At 36.1% G+C, this 22349-nt stretch overlaps 1 protein-coding gene across 1 annotated transcript in view; it reads right to left on the reverse strand.

Annotated features, from left to right (window-relative positions):
• Positions 1-22349, reverse strand: part of USH2A (usherin) — a 419834-nt gene that overhangs the window by 73140 nt on the left and 324345 nt on the right. The window contains exons 49-55 of the mRNA XM_080585038.1: positions 17184-17352; positions 14321-14542; positions 8956-9179; positions 6234-6444; positions 5640-5837; positions 4935-5089; positions 2912-3110 (exon numbers count right to left, since the gene is read on the reverse strand). Coding sequence (XP_080441164.1) covers positions 2912-3110; positions 4935-5089; positions 5640-5837; positions 6234-6444; positions 8956-9179; positions 14321-14542; positions 17184-17352 — 1378 coding nt within the window. The remainder of the gene's footprint in view (positions 1-2911; positions 3111-4934; positions 5090-5639; positions 5838-6233; positions 6445-8955; positions 9180-14320; positions 14543-17183; positions 17353-22349) is intronic.

Genomic DNA, 22349 nt, shown 5'->3' on the forward strand with positions numbered 1-22349 from the left:
ATCTGTTTCATTATTGCAGCATTTGTTGTTTGCCAAAAGGGTTGTGAAACAGCTTTTTAAAGAATGCATTGTCCTAGTAGCCAAATCAATTATTTCTGATACTGTTTGTCTGCATTTGTGGGTACGGCTCCAGCAAGGTCAGTAATTAGCTCTCAGGCTAACGCTCTTGGGCCCTACCATGGGAATTTACTCAGGAAGATGTCAGATTTCTGACCACAGCCTTACACAACCCTTCCATCCCCATGAGCTTTTTAGATAAATATTACTAATAATTCAAGGCTGCATTGAGATAGGGTTGACCAGTGACAACATTACCGTGTCTCTTCAGTTTTCACTACCTTGAAATGGAGAATATATTTCAATAAAAGAAACTGAAGCCATTCAGTCACATAATATTTTTTAACCTTGTTTCTTTTCCTAAAGTAAATATAAATTATCTTATCTGGCTTTTACCTAAAGATGATTGTTCCTGTGAATGCTTGATAAAGCCTCTTATTTGGGATATGATCTTTAGTGTACGAAAAAGGGGAACTTGAGAAGAGTTATTGCTATAAACCCACCTGCTGCTGCTGAAGAGGGCACTCTTAGCTTTCTCTTACAATTCCCCTAATTATTTTCTTAGTCTTACCCTATGCCTGCCCCCCACTGCAAAGCATTAGCAGGCCCATTTGTAAAGGAGTAGTAACGCAAAGTGAAACAATGCCATAACTGTCATCCAAATTGTTCTGTACAGGGTAGTGGAAGTGTTCAGTAATAAATGATATAAAAAGGTCTTTTATTGACAAGCTGCCATGTGCTGTTTGCATTAGAGAATATGAGAAGATGATGGCTGCTGCCCCTAGGTCCCAGTGGCATTCAACTCAGTGAGATAGCAGAAAATGCTTCAGTTTGCTTAAAGCATTGATAACACCTCTAAATAATTAACTGAGGACTTCCTGTCTTCAATTACTTAATGCTTTTTTTAACATCTTGAGAGGATTATAAGCAATTTATGGATTTCACATGATGAGCACATTCACCGCTATTCCCACAAAGCATTTGTGGGATCATGTTTCCAAAGCTTTGATGTAATTAAAAATAAGCAGCGAGACAATGGTGCAGTGGCAAGGTGCTAGCCTTCTTGTCTGTTATTTGCAAGACCCTAGATTCAAAGTCTCAGGAAATACTAATGCTACAGCTTCATTAACGTTCATCTGTTGCTCAGGGAAAAGCAGACATTTTTGGAAAGAAAAAAAAAAAAAAAAGAAGATAAGAAAATCAAAACCTACATCCACAGGGAATACACAATAGTTAGTTCAAACATTTGAGATTATGTATGAAATAAATTTGATTGTTTTAGCTTATTCTTTGAATTTAGAAAGCAGTAATTATCCACACTGCAAAATCACTGCCATGAATTCCACATTATTACCCAAGAAACATCCCACAGAAAACAGCACAGAATTCGATTATGACTGTCAGGAGGAACGATCACTTATTTTGTTCCTGGCTGAACACGGCAGCATTGGACAATGGCTTAATGGAATAGCAGCACACAAGAAAAAAAGATCTTTGTTTCTCAGGAGGTAACTACTTCCTCTCCCTTGCAACTGGTAAGAAAAAACTGTATTGCTTGCATTAAAAATCTCAGTTATTCTGGAGCTATAGGTGCTTACTGGGAAGGAACCAGGAGCACAGAAGAAGCATTTTTCAAACGGGCTTGAGTGATAAATCATTGTTTGTTGGTAGGTGTTCTTTACATCACAAACTTAAAACGGTAATTCTGAAATAAAAACACTACAAACAGGGATACTCTTGTTAATACGCCATCTCCAGAAGAAGTGAATATGGTGATAGGTTTAATATACCGTTGATGAATTTTATGCTTAAGCATGCTACTGTCAAAGAGGAACAGCCATCCTTTAGTCTTCTGTGAGCAGCCACAACAAGAAGGATCTATTTGAAAACATGAAGGGATCCAACCTGACACAGAACTCATGCTCTGAGGGGAGGTTGGGAGGGGAAGTATGCTGGATGGCTTTGATATGCCCTAAGTCAACTTCTACTTCTTAGGTGGATTTTGTATGGCGACTATAACAACTATAACATATGAATCTTTGTGTTTTCCATCAGGTGGAAAAAAAAAAAAAAGAAAGAAAGAATAATGTATTTATGAATTCTCAAAAAACACAAACACAAGAATTTACTAAGCACCCTGAGGTCAAGAAGTGTGAAAAGGTATCCCAAAAAGTTTATGTTCATCTTTTGTATTCAAGAGAAGCATCAGTTCATTAAGTATAATTTTGCTTCAGTGTAAAATTCAAATATAACTAAAAAAATGAATATGTGACAATAATACATCTGAGTTAAATCTTTCCCCCCCAAATCTCTTGACTAAAGCTTCTTTCAGATACACGCACATCCACGAAATTTCACCAAGCATTTAAAAAATGTATATAAGCAATATTTAACATTATAAACAGAATCCTAATCTTTCCCTTTCTTTTCCTTTTTCATATCTCAGGCATAAAGTACTGTATCTTTCTTGCTCCTACACTGCTACACATTCACAGTGGCACCAGTGACTTCAACTGCATTACTGCACATTAATGGTAAAACAGAGAGTCATATCTGTGTTAAGGGATGTCAAGCCTACACAGAATATTTGAGAGCTCAAGCTCACCGCAAAGCATGAATCGTGAATTGAGCTGGATAGATTAGTTTTATAATTTTGAAATTATTAGTATTTTAACATCAGCAGCCTGAATTGAAAAGCTTGAAGAAAATAACTTTAAGGTATGTAAAACTGGTATAAAGCATTTCTAAACTGTGCACAAACAGTCAGATTTAAAAGTTACTGACAGGTGGCAGTTTTAATGTTAATACTTTTAAGGACAGGAAGTTAGATTCTCAGAGAGTTCTGCCTCCTTACCCGATAGTGTGTGTTGCATTTTGCTTCCAGTGTCAGTGTAAATAAGTCCGTTTCCCACTTGACTGATCTGGTACTCTCTGATGATACCATTTGGTTTCTTGGGTGCAATCCAGCTTAAATGCAATGCTGTTGAGTTCAAAGCACTGACGTCTGGTGGCTGAACGCTCTCAGGGACTCCTTGGACAGTGACTGCAACTACCTGAAGACATATGAATTAAACAGCAATTTAATGTAATAGTACACTAGATACTATGATCAATGAGAATGTCACTTTTGTTTTAAAATGTTGTTTGGCCTGGCATATCATTACCAAGAGCCTGGAGAACTAGTTAGTTTTTTCCTCCTTTTTCACAATGAAATCTGACCTTGAATATATTACATAAGTCTATGTCTACAATTTATCACAACAGGTTCACCACAATTTTAGCTGCAGTGTATAGCACAGGGTGAAACAACAAAAACTGTATTGCTTGAAAACTCTTGATAACTCTCTTCCATATGGTTCGTCAGTGTCTCTGCATTTTAACTGCCTGATTTCATATGTTTTAAGCACCAGTAAACATGGGGCTAAGCCTCAATATATCCAGTGCAATCTGAACTCTATCAAAGTTATGTGTAACTCCATGTTTTTGTAAGGAAACCAAAGATTCTGAAAGATAAAATAACTTAGCACTTGTTAAGCTCACACTTGTTTAACTCTTCCTGTTAAAAAAAAAAAAAAAAAGGGGAAAGGGGAAGGGGAGGGACTGCTGATTTTCTGTTGATGCATCTCTACTGCTTTGAACAGAGGCATATCCAAATTACACCAGTTTAATAAGTGAGTTGAACCTTTTTCTCTTTGAGAATCACTTATCTTTTTCTGTTAGTACCACTTTAAAGTATTTATATTATGCTCTAAATATAAAATGTGCCCTCTATAATATATTGTTTTAGTACATTTGATGGAATCAGTCTCTAATTGCAGACTTCAGTGTTTGCAACAGTAAACTCCTTAATTACAGACAAGTGTAATAAGCAGAATGTGTTAGTTCAGGCTTATGGTTGTAGCAACTGTGGCTATACAGGTTCCAGATCATAGCTGTGTGTGCAGGTAGAGGGCTATGTGCCTGCCTCTATCCCTCTGTCAGTCCTTCTTTTCTCATACTTTTGGCTGAGATTTGTACCAATAAGAAAAATATGTAAAAACTTGAAAAAATCCACCTTTTCAACCCCATAGATACTGTAATTACAAAACACAGTCACTATTCCCCACTTCTGTTCAACGTATCTTATATTTGCACTCCTAGAAATTCATTTTCACAAAGCAAGGATATTATTGCGAAAAAGGTCACTTAAATAGTTTTTCCAAATGGTGAGTAAGGCAGATACTTTGCAGAAGAGAAACTAGAGCTGACTAGATAGTAATGCTGGTGAAACGCATCTATGATTCTAAGTGATATGAGAAAAAATGAAACAGTGACAAAGGGAAGAAAGAGATTCTGTCTGCTTAAAAAACAGAAGCAGTGGCAGGCTGTGCACAAAGGAAGTGTAAAGCCTGAAGCCAGTATAGACATGGAAAGCCAGTGAAAGTAACAGTAGAAGCAGCCTCAGAAAAAGAAGGTTGTTGAAGAAACTGATCTACTAGAACTAAAGAAGGTAAACTAAGAAATAGCAAGGAAGAAGTTATATACATCTTAGAGAGAAGCAAAGATTTAATTTCAAGGATTTGAGAAAGTGCATTTTAATATTCCTTACTCTATTCTATCACGTGCAGCTTTCTATTTAACAAACATCAGTTTTTACGGTGTAATTTCAGTGTTGCCAAGACCGAGCTACTGCTTTCTTCTTCCTCTTGCTTGTATCAACCTTAGGATCCAAATAAACATCTGTCAGTAGTTGAATCCATATAAGATTATTGATGCTTTTCACTTACTTGCTCAATAATCATCATGTCTTCAAATTACACCTTTCCAAAAGCATTTTTATGTTACCACACCAGCTGATAAAAGTCTGGCACCAGTTCCGTGTAGACGAATTCACTAACCTTGCTGCTGTCTGTGCAACCAGCAACAGTACAGGCTCGCAGCTGGTACGAATATTCTTGGTATGGCTGGATGCCACTTGTGTCTCTGAAGCTTGTTTCTGTTCCTCTAAAACGCTCGATTCCATCTCGGAGAATGATATAGTGAATAATAAGACCTATCACAGAAAGAAAGTTTTCCCTTTTGATAGCTGAGAAATGCTTCATGATGGTATGTTATAATAACCTCCTCTGCAAACAGAGAATATTAAATGAAATCTCTAGATGATCACTCTAACAGGCAGTCATCCCACTTAAATGGTTAGTGTCAATTACTCTAAAGTCACTCTGCTCAACCTTTACATCAACATCTCAGTGGATCTCAATGGAAAGTTGTTCCAAGTTTTCACAGTTTGAAAATCATAACCGAGTTTTCCTGAAAGAACTTACGAGTATCAAGCTCCTCCCCAAAATTTTATAACATGATTGTGATTTTCTGATCATATTTCCTTATTATTGTCATTACAACTCCTCTCAAAAGAGGTTTTTAGGCACTTCTTAGAGACATACTAAATTGTCTTCTGTGAAAATGATCTCAACCTAGAGCAAGTTCTTCTTACAGAGTTTTTGGAATAAGTATATCTCAGTGATTAATTAAAAACATTTTTTGATTTTGGAACACTGTCAGTATAATGATAGAACATACATTTTTTAAAAACATAACAATACCATTTGGTTGAAGTGGTTCTTCCCAGTTCAGAAGTATCATGTCTTCACGGTTATCTACTTTGGCCCATTTCAGTGGACTTACACGCTGTGGCACATCTTGCTTAGTGACAGCTCTGCTAATTTCACTGAAGCCTCTTCCATAGCTATTCCAAGCGGCCACCCTGTACTCGTATGTGATAAAAGGTTCTAGGTTCAGATCTACAAAAAGAAAGTTACATTTGAGTCACCTCAGTCTTTTATCAATATACAAAATAAGTATTGTTTATTTTTTCTATGTCTATAACTACTTACATTTTTAAAGACAGATAGGGAAGTTTTTGCTTTAGGTAGGGCCATTGTCTGATATAACACTTGTAGCAACATTTATGAAAGAAGCTTTAGACCTTATTGTATTCACTGAACGTCTTACTACCCACTCCATTCCCCTAAAGATACTGTTCTAATTTACAGACTAGTTCTGAAGGAATGCTACTTCACTACAATTGCTTCACATTCAATTAAAATATCTGATAGCATTTGGGACATCTTTTTCTCCAGGATGAATTAAAACACACTAGCAAATCACCAATCTGATATGCCATTTTTTTTTCTTACCTGTAAATGAATACTGGTTTGGGCTTCCTGTGTAGACAGTCTCCTCTTCAGCTGGACACACACCTTCCTTTATCTCCTTTTCTGTAGCACTCTGTGAACTTTTTATCCATGCACAGATATTCTCCCTAGGATCAAAGTCACACTTTCCACAATGTGCTGTTTTTTCCATAGATAAAGGACAAAGGATATTAGCCTTGCATTCTTCTTTCACCTATGGAATACGCATACAATTTTAATATGGCAGATTTACACAATCTTCCTTTCTTTACAGATGCTTCCATTAGTATTTCTCTGTCTTTACACAACATCCAAATCAGGCAACCACACACTGAGTATGTTGGTATTTCTAGCATACAGAAACCCTTTCAGTCTCTGGCCTGTCTACTGTCTTTGATCATTAATGCTTTAATAGTCCTTTCTAAAAGAAACAGATTATTTTTTTTTTTTGTAGGTTCCTTGTATAAAACATCACAAATTTTAACCACCGGAGCCCTAAATTACTGGGTTTACTGAAAGTTGAAGAGTCAGTAGTCAAATGAGGATGGATAGGATTTTACCTGAGAATTTAAACATTTGAACATTGAAGAATTGTCAGTAGGTCAAAGGTCCTGTGACAAATCAGTAGCAAATTCCTGTCCCCTTTTTCCTGCCTCCCCCCCCCAGCTTTCCTAGTGCACCGGAGGGCTCTGTGCAATTCCTTGGCAGCTTTTAAGAACCTGATCCATATGGGTTTTAAGTATATATATATATATATATTATTTTATTTTTTGTTTTATTTTTAATATGTTTTTATGTTTTATTTTTTATTTTTATATAACTTTATCCATGGGCTATATAAGTTGTGCCCTCTACCACATCACTCCTAAACAGAAGTTCTTCTGAAGTAAGGGAACCTCTACAAACACTGAGGCAGATATAAGATTTAACCCATAAAGAACAATCCACAGAAATATACACTGAACATCTACAAGTTTATATTAAAATTCGTGAAATGATATTTTCACCAAACCAGAAAACAGAGAGCAATAATTCTTTTTAAACAAAAATATCGTTTCAGAAAGAAACGTAGTGAAATAGTTGCTACAAATATTTCTGCACATTAGGCAGAACCTTAGAAGAGAAAATAAAAAATAGATCATATCTAATGCTTCCTTAATTCAGCTATGGAAATGAGTTTGTTAGCTGATTATGAAGTCTGGGTAATTTAATTTCCCAAACTTGGCAACTTTTACAGAAATTATGTTGTGATAGATATCGATTTAAGATGTATGATATAGGTGAATTGGATTCACAAATAAAATACATTATAGGTCCAGGACACGTGTCAGAATATCAGTCCTTTTAATATTAGTAAATCTATACATATCAGAAAGACAGCCCTGCTCTCTCTCTTCCACTACGAGTAAGGAAATAAAAAGTGCCTCCTTAGTTTATACATTATACCCAAGGCATGGATCTGGCACGATATATACTAGAATTCATTATCCTATTCTCACTCATTTTTGCCTTGCATAAACTAATACAATGTGCTGAGGAACTGTAGCTGACTCATCACAAATGTGGATTTTACTTGGGAGAAAATTATTCAGTCTGGAAATGAAATGACATGATATCCTTAAAAAGGAAAGGAGAAAATGGAAGAAATATTTGTGTGTTTCCTTAGCAGGTGAATGGAAAGGATATAAGAACACCTGTATGTGGTAGGATTTGGTTTGTTTTTCTTTTTATTTTAGTGATACATTCCACAATATCTACCTGATTTCCGTATTGTAGCATTCACAAAATCCAACCCTCTCTTACCCACTTTCTCTGTCACTCTCTAAATATAAATACATACTTATATGTAAAAATACATATATATTAAAAGAGTTCCCTTCCTTTGAAATATTTTATTTTCTTAAACAAAAAAATAAATAACAGCTTACATTTTTACAGCTTACATCTAACACTAAGATATTATTACTCGAAAATTTCTGTTGAATTAAATTGGAGCTGCAACTGAAAGTTTGGCCAAATTGTTTCCTTCTGACACATATAGTCACTGGCTGCTCTTAAAAATGACAGAAGTCCTTTTATGTTGCTTAGTGTATTATTACATTTAAATGGAGTGAAAATAAACTATATAATTCACTTTGTGTCAAAAGCATGAAAAATATCCTCATTATTGCTAAAAGTTATACAGAGACCTAATACTGCAGAAATATATGCCAAAATTGCCCCTGGTTTTCTATAGGATCAAGATTAAGTCCATCAAGAAAATATCAATTGCTTTATTTTTATTAATATTTTTGGGGGGGGGGAAGGTTGGGGAAATCTATATTATACTGCCTGCCTGAACTGAAATGTAATAGCATTTTTATACATCAGAACAGGAGACTTCAATTTCAATTTCCAATCAAGGAACATTGTCAGGAACAGTGGCCACAGAATGGGAACTGGCTATATATGCCAGTCTTGTTAGTACGCCAGCTTTTAGCCACTGTACTAATCTGAAGTGCTGGGCAACACTTCACAGAGGCAGCTAATCATTATTAATTCCTTTAGAATTCATTGCAATAACATCAATCATGGTGAACTCATTCGGTATTAATATGGATGTAATGTGAAAATGAATAATGCACACAAGAGTTTTTATATTCCTATTTTAGAAAAATAGTTATGAACAGTGTATTTCTCCTTCCATCGTCAAATCAGAGCTACTGAGAGATTTTCTATCAATTACCTTCATCATCATTCCAGCTGAAATCTTGTCAGAGCAAACATATTTCAAAGGATTATATCCAACTCCATTACAGCATTCTTCGCTCTTTGGAATAAGTTCAGTCTCACAGCATTTTACTGGCACTTGGTCATTCTTTCTAACATGTGCTAGGGACTCACCACTGGAACCTGAGCAGCATATGGTATCTGACACATTCACATATTCCTGCCCACAACAGAACATCCCTGAAACCAACAAACAAAAAAATATATATCTGAACATGTAATGTAAATAAATTTTAAAAGAGGTAAGAAAGAATAAAGCTCAGGCTGCAGTATAGCTTGGCATAAAACCATCAGCAGCTGGAAATACGACGATTTAGCTAAAGTGAGATTAAATTCTGAATGCAAGGTGACCGAAGCAAGAATCCTAAATTCTAGACCTACTTGAAAACAAGCAAGAATTAAAGGAAAAAACAGGGATCTCCTAGAGATAACTGACACTATTCCTCAACTTTTGTAAGAACATTTCCTATGAAGTACCATATCAAGGTACTATGTGCTGCAGGTCAAGGACAGACTGTTGATGCAGAAATGGAGAAAGCTTCTCCACATACTTCCCAGTCAGATCTCATTCATTCCCCCCAGATGGGCAGTCTTCCAACCAGTGTGTCTTAACATTCCAGAATGTTTCACATTATAGTTTATGATTTAAAGTGAGGGTTCATACAGTGTATATGGAACTGAACGGGTTACTTAACAAATACCCACAGTGAAGCTTCAGCCCTCATATTTATGCTTTAATAAGTTAGTATCTAAATATAATTTTCATTTCTATAGTGCAATTGAAAACCCGACAAATTTAATTCCATGGGCTCTCCTCTATTTTTGATAATTCTACTTTAAAATGAAAAGCTCATCATAATCAGTGTAATTTTCCATATATTCACAAATATGATTTTGCAACTATGAAATACCTGCTTTGAATCCTCCACCATTTAAAGAAAGGGGTAAACACCCCTAAAAATGACAATGAAAAAATATTATTACTAATTCAAGTAGAAAGATATCACAAAAAACAGAGCAGAGATATACTGTTACACCTATAAAGTAATTTGTATTTGATGTAATTTCTGTAGTACGTAGACATTTAATACACATGCAGAAGTGGCTGCCTTATTCTCTGCCATTTATTGCAGCAAATCTCTCTTAGGAAGTCATACATAATGAAAATTACTTGTTAAGGGTGTGATCCTGCTAAAGCATTCAGAGCAATGACTCAAAATGGTGAAGTTGCTTGCTTGCATGCTTCACCTATTTTCAGGACTGGTTTCATTCACAGAAATCAAATTGTGGTCACCAGCTCTCCAAGAGGTAAATATTTCCTCCTGTTCACACCCTTTTTCCAAATTTTCCTAGGATCCTACCAATTTTAAGTAGAGAATTAATGCAGAAAAAGACTCAATTCAATGCTAATAAGCAACTTGGATAGCCCCAAGGGACTTTTGACAGGCAAACTAAAATTTTGATAATGAACTGTTTTTCTATTGAAACAAACAAGGCTGTATTCTTTCAGTGTGAACCTCATCTTTGTTTGACTGAATTAAATTTTTCAGCCAAGATTTCACTCACATAACAAGAAGTGACTCGCTTTCTAGTTTCTTTGGTAAACCATTACTTCTTTAATTATTATCAACCTTGTTCCAGTGTGATAAATTGCTAATTACTTAATACCCTAATCAGCGTTCATTCTTTGCACAGATAAACTGTGACAGCGCCATTAATTTAAATAGTAATTTCACTTAATGGCCAGAACGGCACACCAGATTTTTATGCAGCATTTTCTGAAGACTGCATCCATCACTGCAATATTCTGACATAAAGATGTCTGACGTGCACTAACTCACTTAGGGAGAGCAGATGTTGCAGAGCAGAGTTTGGTAGTAATTCCCATAGTGCATCACTTCAGCATGAATGAGCTGCAAAGACAGAGGTAGACAATCTTCTGAAACTGCATTGCATAGCCCCTGACCTCTGCTTAATTTATCACATGTAGCACTTGACTCCTGAACCTTGACACCTCAAATGTACAATTTTAAATATGCTCCAAGAAAAACAAAATAGGGCTATGTAATATTGATGGATTGATTTGCCTTCTAAAAATTGCTTTATTCAATTGCTTAAGGATCCAGAAATTCTATAAACCTTTGCTGACTTCAACAAAGTACCAAAATACAAAATATGTGTTTGTAAATCAGCTTGAATGCATGTGTCATGCTTTATATATTTATGTTTCATAGGCACATAGTGCATTACAGCAAAAAGAAAATCCATGGGCTGGAAAAGACTCTTCTTGCTAACAGTGATTTCTGTCAACAATTATTTCATGTTCATCCCCAGCAACTGAAAAAATTTACAAACATAGCTGAGTGATGAATTACTAATTTAGTAAATCTGCAAAACCAATGCTTTCAAAAGGGAAAAATGAGTATTAGAAGGCTTAGCTTTTGGAGCCAGAATAAAGGATCAACAAAATACAGAGCCAGTGTACATTGCAAACTACTCCAAAAATCCTTGGCTTACATTTGGGTATTGCAACTATTACAGATCAGAAACTACTACAGTACAAAGCATTATCTTTCACTGTCTGAGACAGTTTAGTGGCATTTTACTAGGTTTTTTTTTTTTTTAAAGAGAAAATCCAAGAGTGGTTTCAGCTTCCATTATCCTTTATAGACAGAAATAGACAACTTTGGATAATCACATTGCAGCAGTGGGGCTCAGGATATGTGCATACAATGGTATCGCTGCCAGCCTTTGCCAGTAGATGTCTCTATGGTCCCCCCACTAAATAAGGCCAACAAGGGGCACAAAATAAGATCCAAGAAAACAGACCAAAAAAAAAAAAAAAAAAAAGAGTAATGTGAGATAGAAGACACCTACCTTGTTGCAGGACAAACTCTCTGAGAGAGGCATACAATGGCAAATTAAAATGTTCTACCATACAAGCTCTTAAAACCAACATTCTGTGCAAAAATGGTCTAGGTTCTGCAGAAACATGCTGCTTTCAGCAGAACTGATTATGCAACAAGATATGCACTTGCAGTGATTTTGTTTTTTCTCATTTTTTCAAGGAACTAAAAATTGCAAACAAAAGCTTTAAATTGCTCTTACATTTTTAACTGTGGCATCTATTGCCAGCTACAAAACAGAGTTTTGGAAGCATGTCAGCTTTTGCTTAAAGTCACCTCTGTTACCTCTTCCCCTTCTAGACACTGGGATCAGCTTTCCAACTACCATATTCTTGCAAAATTCTACATATCCATTTGCCAATGATAAATAAGATTTTTTTTTGTGAGTGTTTTTTTCCCCCCATCAGAATCATTATAAATAAGAGGAATAGGGAGCACATAGATTTTGTACATGGCTTGTGCGTTTTCTTGATGTATTTAGCAAGGCTGAATTACTCTAAGAAATTAAGCAAAAACATATTGAGCATGATGTATATGATATGATAAGAAACCACAATTTATTCTATGCTTAATGCAGAATAATATGATCTCTTTTCAACTATGGTGTTAATTCATCTTTGAAAAATGTTTTTGTGTTCAGCTGTACGCTGGCTCACAGCATAAAGTCCGCACAGGAAATCTGTGAACGATGAAAAAGCTACTGTTTTCTTTTTTAATGGCCAAAAAAATGTCATCATGACCCATTCTCAAGAAAAATAGTGTAAATGATAGAGTGCTATAGGCTAAACACATTTTAAAAAGAGAGGTATAAAGGTTTTTTAAATATATATATTTAAGGAAAAAAAACTGTTAAGAATACATATATACTGAAATGAAGAACATAACTTTCATCCCAAGATACCTGTATTACACTCCTACACAACTCATCTGCCCAGAGAGAGCAGTAAAAACATAAACGCTACCCCAGCAGTTCTGTTCCAACAGCATCTGTTAATTCACTCCATTTATAAAATACATATTGACAAAGACAACTGAACTGGGACCAGGGAGATTTGATTTGGTGTGAGAAAGTCAATTCAATGTGATTTTGTTAAAGGGCTCCTGCAGGCAAATAAAAGAGTTTAAGTAATAAAGTACATAAAGAGATGTTTTATGAGCCAGCCCTGTCTTGTGGCAGCCACACAATGTGCTGCTATGCAAGAGGGCCTTGCTCAGAGACATTATTGTAAGTCCTGCGTAGATGCTGTAGATCAGGCACAATTAGGGATCAGAGTGAGGGGTAGCACCATGCAAGTGGTGTGTTTCACAGCATACGCTCCATAATTCACCACTGAAAGGGAGAAAGCATTGCCATGGCTCCTAGTTTAGTCCTTCCTGACAGTCAACACAGAATGTGAGTACTTCGAACATCACAGCACCTGAAGGATCTAGTAAACACAAAAAATAAGGGGAAGAGTGAGATCATTTGGGGGTAAAGGAAGAGTTTAGCCTTCAGATCTGGGGTCTTGGTTATATAGTAGGATCCTTAGTTGTAAAGCAAGAGGCTCAAACTGGCACACACGTGGCAAAAGCACTGTATCACTAATCTTAGTACACCAAGCAGAACTGGTACTAAACCTTCATTATTTCCATGTTTTGAAATCGGATTCCCCTTCGGGACTGCAATTGGTTTTGAAGTCTTTTTGTCAGGCTGAGAAAGCCTAAGGCTGATGGTATATAATTTCCCCAATAAATGCAGAAAGAAAAGACACGTGAAAATACCTGAATGGGTTTTGTAATAATACCTCCAATCTCTGTCACCAGCTAGTCACAGAATGCTTTATAAGGAAGTAAAGTACATATTGTACATTTAGGCGATGCAGTAACTTGTGATATGCAAGAAATTAATAGGATACACCAGATGAATAAGGGACTAGTGCTATGGATTAAGCTTTGTTAATTTTAAATTGCAGTGGGTTTAGCCTTGTGTAGATGCACAAAGGAGGGACTTGGGCTTCCAACCAGATAGCACTGTCATCTTCAGTTCCTAGGTGACTAACTCCACATCTCCAGAGCAAATGGAAAATCCCTGCACTACGATGCATGGCAGCACAAGGTGAGCAAGTCTAATCTCAGCTCTACTGACTAAAAGAGGACTGGTCCAATCTTGTGACTGGAGTAATGAAAGATCAGGCACTCCCTTTGAATTTTCTGAAGTGTCTTCAGACCTTGCAGCTTTTGGACTGGGATTTTTTGGATTGTGCAATCACGAGCTCACCATTTTGCAATCTATTGGAATAGGTGAGTGAAGTGCAACAGCATTTTAACAAAATTGGCATATGTAACTTAACTTGAAGTATCCCACTTCTGAATGGCTAATTCTACAAGAGATTTAGAAAGATCAGAACTCTTTTTTCTTGAAAACGTCTCACTTACCTGTGAGAGGTCTATGTGCAGTCCCTTTTTCTTCATCACCACAGCAGACCAAGGCTGTGCTTATGACTTCTCCACCACAGCACTGCTGATTAAAACCATCATGGAGTGATCCACCACAGCAGATTTGATTCCCTGACATGGAGTAAGGCATTCCCTGGCAGCAAGAGTCACCAATTCCAACTGAAACTCTGTTTTGCCCTTCGTTAGGGCAGCATACTTCACCTGTCAATTTAAGAATACAATTAAAGATTTAATGCATGTATATCTCATGAAACCCCTGAGAGGTTCTCAACTGATGGCAATAAATATTAGTCTAGGTTCACACACTATTAGTTTCATGTACAATACATTCCACAAAGAAACGTGAAATCACTTGGTACTTTAGAATGGTATAAAAGCATATATTTATTTGTAATAATAATTGAAAAAACTTGCATTCAGGGCAAAGATTATGTAAGATATCAAAATGCAAGCATGACAAAGACAAACCGAGAAGAGCAACAAAAATAATTTCTGTAAATATAATAATAATACAGCTGAAAACCTTTAAGTATAGGTATATCTATAGTAAACAGAGTTTATTCTTTCTTTGGCGAAAGGGTCATTCTATTTATTCACAGCAAAACAATCCCATCTACTCCAACATCATTCCAAGGTTGTTTTGAAGGACTAACTCATACTGTTAAAGAGCTTTTCAGTGTCAGTCGGGACTTAATCTCCTAAAGAACTTACAAAGTAAGTGAACTTTAAAAATCCAGTATCACCATCACATTCAGTGGGGTTGGCTGCTACTTCAACAAAAACATCAACTGTTGCAGTACAGGGCTGTAGTATAAGACCGTCTTTGAGACTGACACTATAATGGGTGGGCTGAGGATAAACTGTTTGCCCTAGAGTAGATACTGCTGTTTTATTATATTAAGAACACAAAACTGACAGTAAATGGCAATAGTTTCCATTCTCTAATATCTGCACTTGGTCTGAACCAATGTTCGAACAGTTAAGGTTGTGTATTATTTTTTTTTGTGTATTATGTCGTCTGTGGCTCAAATGTCACTGATTCAACACTTGGAAGAAATAAGAAAAACAGATCAGCTGTTGAAGAGATTCCTGCCTTCCTAATTTGCAATCACCATGCCTTCAGCCCAGTGTACTTCAGTATGTCTAGAGCTATCAAGCGGGCCAAACAACATCTGGGAAATATGCATGCTTTGAGAGTTTCCTGTATAAATAACTTTATCAAATAAAGTCAATAATAATAATGAAAAAAAAAAAAGATGAGAACAATTTTTTAGAGTATAATAGATATAATCTGTTTAGATACTTCATCATATTTTCTTGCATCCCTTAGAATCTAATTTAGTTGCTACACAGAGAAAGTATTAAAACACAGAATGCAGCTTACATCTATCGGAAATAAAACTTTTTTTTTTTTTAAAGGAACTATTAGACATAAGACACAAAGGATCAGTAACCTTCTCATTAACCTCTCAAAATGGGATCCATTCCAAGCTAGGCTTGAAAACGTTCTCACTCTGAAAACTACCATGCAGTCTTACCAGTTAATTGTTATCCTTATCAAAGAGTGACCCACATTAACATTTAGCTTGAGGTTATTAGCATATTTATAAAAATTAAAAAGAAAAAAGTGACCAACATTGTTCATGTTGTCGCCCTTTAGAGTATGGAAACAGAGAATGCAGCAAGTATACTCAGGAAAAAAAATGTTTAAAATCATGTTCAGATATTCACTGTTTCATGCTTGTGGACTGCTGACTGAAGAACTACTTTCAGATATAGGACAATTTGTTTCATTGTACTTTTCTTTCATGATGTAAACAACATTAAACTAGTTAACATAGACCATTGGATGGGGACAGGGGTCACAGTATAATCTTTCCATTTCAGTACATTGAGATTAGTGAGGCCAGCAAAATACTCTTCTCTGGTTTTTCCATGTGATAGTATTTTCTGATGACATCATGGAAGACATTCTAATATTGTGATATATGAATTACTTTTCAAGGGATCAGAACTTAGGATGTGCTGAATGCACTGGCAAAAAATCAAGCTTTTCTGAGCCTGGGGAATGTGTGCCAGCTCATGAGTAATGAAAGCATTTTAGCTCCTGACCTGACAATTGGCTACAAAGAGATATATACTCTGAGCAGAGCCCCAGGAAGGACTCCTCTCCTTTTCTTCCCCTATCCCTGTCAAAAACTCACCAACCAACAAGAAACCAAACTCTAGACAATAGCACAGAAGCAGAGTTTGGGCTAAGTTCCTCAACAGTTCTGAGAATCAGACAGTATAATCAGCCTTAAGAAAGTGATAAATTTCCATCAAAGATAATACACACAGTTTGTTCTGTAACATTGATAGAAACAAACAGTAGAAAATCCTGTCAAAAAAAAGTAGAAGTGATGTAATCTGTAGTATCAACCCCAAATGCTAAGAATTGTTCCAGAGAAGAAATAGCTAGGGACAGTCACGAGGGGTCAAGTCAAGCAGAGAACTAAACTGCACCACTAAATTGCCTGATGGTGTTCCTGTTAAGCCGAACTGCCCTCCCCATTATGCAGCACTTACTTCAAGTAAGTATAGTTTGGCATAAATTAGTTCTCTGGGAAATGACCCAATCATCAGGTTTTATCAATTAAGCCTCTCTTGTATAAAGTGTACTGTGTTTAGAAGACAAAGCACAATTTTCTTTGCTTATCCCACTGAACACAAGCCTAGAAGACACCTAGAAATCTTGATAAATCCCACATTTATTGCAATGTTTTCATTCTCCTCGGTTTAACAGATAGATCAACTTTGTTGTTTTGTTTCTTTCAAGCACTTGAAACGAGTTGTCTCTTACCTACTAATACCCTAGTGTAATAACCACCACAGCACTGATGTTTCGGTTGCACAGCATGTATCTGACCACCACAGCAAACCCCTGGTGAATTAAGAATAAATGGAATGTACTTGTCCTCGCAGCATTGGAAGCCGGGTTTATTGTCGTGCAGAATCCCATTACAACATACCTAAAAGTAGTTAAAAAAAATAATAAATAAATCAGTAAGGCAATATCTGTTAAACAGAACATAATGTGTTCTTTGACAAAACAACGTATGTGAAAAACACGTACAAAATGTCCAAGTATGGACACTAATCTGACTGCAGTCAAATAAAAAGAAACTTGGCCCCCCAATTCTGTGCCCTCCAGCATTATCAGACTTCAATAAACTGCTTTATATCTGACAGAATGTTGCTATTTTGCGGCCTTCAACCATACTGCACCTTAATAAAATAGTCCATTAATATGAATCATCTCCATATGCCTTGCAGGCTGTTTGAATCTCTCAATGTGGAGTAGATTGCAATATGTAGATTGGTTTATGTAGATAAGCCACCATCACTCTACCCTTTCCTTTCATCCCCAACTCTTATTTATTTATTTATTTAGTCATTTATGAGGAGACATGTCATTTGAAACCCTTACAACGAAAAAAACAGTATTTCCCAATATGACCATCTGTATTTTTTCCACTTTAAAATAAGTGGAATTTTCTTCTTGTAACACTTGATCACTTATTTACGACTACTGTTCTTCAGACAATGTGATCTCAAGAGAATAATATTTATATAAGGATTTTTTTTCAAAATAAAATTTACATGGAAATGAATTTTGAAAAGGCCTTTAAACTGTACACTTCTCTCTAGGTGCTGTGGAGAAAATCATACATCTGAACAATCAAATAATTATGTGCACGCTTACTCCTGTGTAGATGGAGTGACACACTATGTAGAAAATCATATAGAACAGGTGGTAGAAATATTGTAAAAAAAGAATAACCTTGGAGCCTACAGTCAGTGTGACTTGTATCAGCCAGAAGGATGCCTCTTATGCTTAGACAGAAAATGCAGTTGACAGTTCAGCACAGATGTTGGACCAGAGTTGCTCCTTTGTTTTCTTTTGACATGGAGCACTTCCATCCTTTACAGTAACCATATTCTAAATCAGGTCAGCAAAGGAAGAAAGCATCCCTCCAGAAGGATCTTTATCTAGCTATTTTAATTACTAGCTGACACAAATTTTTAAAAACTGTGTAATAATAGGCTCAGGACATCTAATTTATATTACATATATAACGTTAACATGAATATATACATACATGAAAAAATGACGATTAATTTCCTGAATTCATAAACAAAATCCTTCCAGCTTCTATGTGAATACACTGTGCACTTTTTCTTTCTTTCTCTTTGCCTCTTTCTTTCTCTCTCTTTCTTTCTTTCTTCCTTTCTTCCTTTTTTCCTCTTTCTTTCTTTCCTTCTTTCTTTCTTTCCTTCTTTCTTTCCTTCTTTCTTTCCTTCCTTCTTTCCTTCCTTCCTTCCTTCTTTCTTTCTTTCCTTTCTTTCCTTCTTTCTTTCTTTCTTTCTTTCCTTCTTTCTTTCTTTCTCTGTTTTGAATGGCCTTTAGTCAATCTCCCCTGAGAATATTTGGTTAGGTTCTGAAGTCACAAACACACAAACAATATGCAACCCCAAATTAACAAGGGCAGGGCGGAAGGTATTCCTCATTACATTTTGAGGTTTTACAGCCTTATATTAGCCTTTGAATTGTTACATAGTTCTGTGCTTTTCCAGCACACTTTCTCATTTTGCATCTGTGTTTTAGACTGCTGATGGAGTTGAATTTTATCATTTTCTGTTCAGGAATTTTGAGCCTCTGCAGGTCCCATTATATTATTTTGCTGTCCACCATGCCACCAGTAATATAATCCAATCTATGAATTTAATTAACCCACTGTTCTTTCTTCCAGATCATTAGTTAAGATGTCAAATAAAACTCAGCTTTACACCTCTCCTTTCTATCTTTTGGATTTCATTGATCTCATTTTTTAAGACTGGCACACACTCCAGACTGAGTTTTTTGTCACTTACAATTGGCTCCAAAGTACCTAGAAGATTAGCTGTTCTCTCTATATTTCCAAGTAGTTTAAAGACACTCTTAACAATATCAAATCAAGTACTATCATGCCACTGTCCTCAGAATAGACCACGTTTAGCAACAATTCTTGATACTTGTAAAGTGTCTCTGCTCTTTTACTGCATCCTTAGCTCAAGACACCAGAGCCAGTAAAAGCTGTGCCTGCCTGTACAAAAGGAGGCCAAATATATGTTTCTCACATATTCTTGGTCCCAACTTTTGTGCTCTTTGGGACTGTGCTTCCCTCCGCGATCTGTTTAGCCCAGTTTCTCTGCTTCTTTTCACGGATTTCATTTGTCATCCCTGTCCTGTTTCCCTCTTTTCAGTGATGTGCACCACTCAACTTTCCCCCCAAAACAGTCTTTCCATCTTTACAGATGAAGAAACCTGCACATTTTTGGCACTACCCTGGCTCAAATGCTTGAGCAGCCATTTTAATTTCCATGTGAGGGTTCCAGTTTTCTCTTATGAATCCTTAGCAGAAACAGCTGCCCTGCTTATTGCACACTGGAGGGGCCACTTCAAGTGCTAACTCCAAAGGACTCTGACTGGAACATTATTTGCAAGATTGTATTATTGTTGTTCTCCCTTCTTTTCCCCCTGTATTTCCTCAAAAAAATCCCCAGATGAATACCCACGTATATTCCAATAGTTTCAGCAGCTTCTTTTCCTTGCTAGAAATTATTTAAGATCTTCAGCATTTCTCAATACCCTACAGACAGCTTCTAAAAAGAGGTCCAGTCTGCTTAAGTACATTCAGACTCTGATTTGGCATTACCAATTGATATAGTTGGTGCTATTATTATGTAGCTCCATAATATCCTCTGCAGTCAGCTGTAAATTGTTAAATAACACTTTTTTGGCAGTCCTCTAAAGATAGTCAGTTTCTGTTTGCATTGATATTCATCCCAAGGATCCTGTATTATCAGTCCATAAAATAAAATTAATTCAAGTAATGCTAAAATTATGTCATAAGTAAAAAAGAAAAGCAGATGGATTGAAAGTTATAGTGGCAAAAGGTTATTATTATCTCATCCTCTTAGATCTCAAAATGACAGTCCCAACTGGATGGCGTAACTCTGTACATGGAAGCAGAACCCTTGTAGCAATCAGATACAGCAACACCAACATTTTAGGCAGGTCTGAGATCTCTCTCTCATATGCAGGGTTGAATGCTTGACGTATACTTGCTAACCAGAAAATCTCTATTATCCATGGAGATGAAACAAGATGCTCATCTTGAGCTATCATGGGAGCCCTTAAAAATATTGGTAGACTGAGTTACTCACAAATCAATCCTATAGCTATCCTGCCATCTAGGCACACAAAGGGACTGTGACCCAGGAGCACAGGGACTGAGCAGGGCTTGGCATAAAGAAAGGCATATTAGGTTAGCTGAGAAAAGTCCATTCAACCAAGACTGTAGTGCAGAGTAACTAGATATCAAATCTGGCATGCAGTATTACACTTTTTTTTTCTTTTTTTTTCTTCCAATTTTTAAAAATACTCCAAACTTAACTATGCAACTCAGTTTTAATTTAATTTTAAATCTTGTCATCCCTGATCCCTCTGCTTTCTGAAGACTTTGCTGAAGGATATTATCTGGTCTTATGGACACATGCCAGTTGAGCAAGGACTGGTTTACTCAAATAAACAGATGTGTAAGGCAGCCATGTTTATCCTTCTTGTCAAACGCTTGCTGCCAAAGCCACTTTGTGAAATAGCAATTCACAAAACACTCTAAGGAATTCCTATTAGCTACTAGAGTTCATTAAAAATTTCTGCCTGTGGAGCAAACACCAGAGTAATGATTGACCCATCATGTTCTCATGTGAGAGGGAATATTTTAAATTAGCAAAGCTCATTCTTTTTTACTTAAATTATCCCAGAATCTATATAAACACCCTTTCTTGCTAAGTATACATATTTATTAATTTCTCAAACTGCTGTGCTCTTTTAGTAATTGGTACAGCCTTAGATCAAAAATCCCTGAGCATAAACGACTGTTATTCTGTTACAAATCATTAAATATTATCTTACTAAGATGAGTTTCATTTGATGTCTTTCAGGTGTGTTACCACGCACAGTATATATGAAGTGTTATCTTTTTAAAGGTTCTTTAAGCCTGAAAGAACATGAAAAGACTTTTCAAAAAATTACTAGCATTAATAGTAATTTTTACATAAATATTGATTATCCTTCATCGGTGTTTAGATGTGTTCATTTTCGCTCCTGAAATCATGTTTGTTCAGATAGCTATCTAGCCACTGTTTTGCTTCTCCTGTCCTTAAAGAGAAAAGTTTTTAACAAATGACATGTTAATTTTGAGTGAAAGGATAAGCCTGTAGTTCATAGTTATATTTGATTAATTCATTAACTGCAGATTTGTATAGCTTGTTGCTACTATAAAAAGTACCAAAGCTTAATAACATCTTCAGTCAGGACCCTTTTAACTGCTGATGTTCACACCCAGGATCCATTGTGTATGGAAATAATTAGCCTTTACGTCACTATTTTAATTACATTCTTACTGTACCTGTCTCATTATCTTCAGTGCTCACCTCAGGATGCCAGTAACAACAGAAGGACAGTTTGGCAGCTACATGGACAAGAAAGGAATGCCTTCCCCACCGTACTCACATTATGCTCTCTAATGGGTGAAGCTGGAGTATATTCTCCTGTTAATGGAAGCAAATCTCTACAGATTGTGTGCTATGTGCTCTGTAAGCTGATGTTTGTTTTTAGATTTCAAATATGAATAGAGTTATGGATCACACCCTACTGAAAAGAGAAAGGAAAAGCCTGACAATTTTGGCAGCTTGGGAACACTCAAGCAGCATAGGCCTGTTACTGCAAAAGGCAGCCGTAGGACATAGGGACCCTCCTGGCAGTAGACAAAAGACTGTATTCTCAGCTTTTCTGAAATATTTCACAGAAAAGCCTTTTAAAATTATTTCTGCACTCAAAAAGTGTAAATCCATTCAAGTCTGATTACAAACACCAGGGTAAGGCTACCAGCCAGGGCATTTTATTAGATATTGTTATAAT

This window comes from Anser brachyrhynchus (genome assembly GCF_964034855.1).
Source record: "Anser brachyrhynchus genome assembly, chromosome: 3".
NCBI lineage: Eukaryota > Metazoa > Chordata > Aves > Anseriformes > Anatidae > Anser > Anser brachyrhynchus.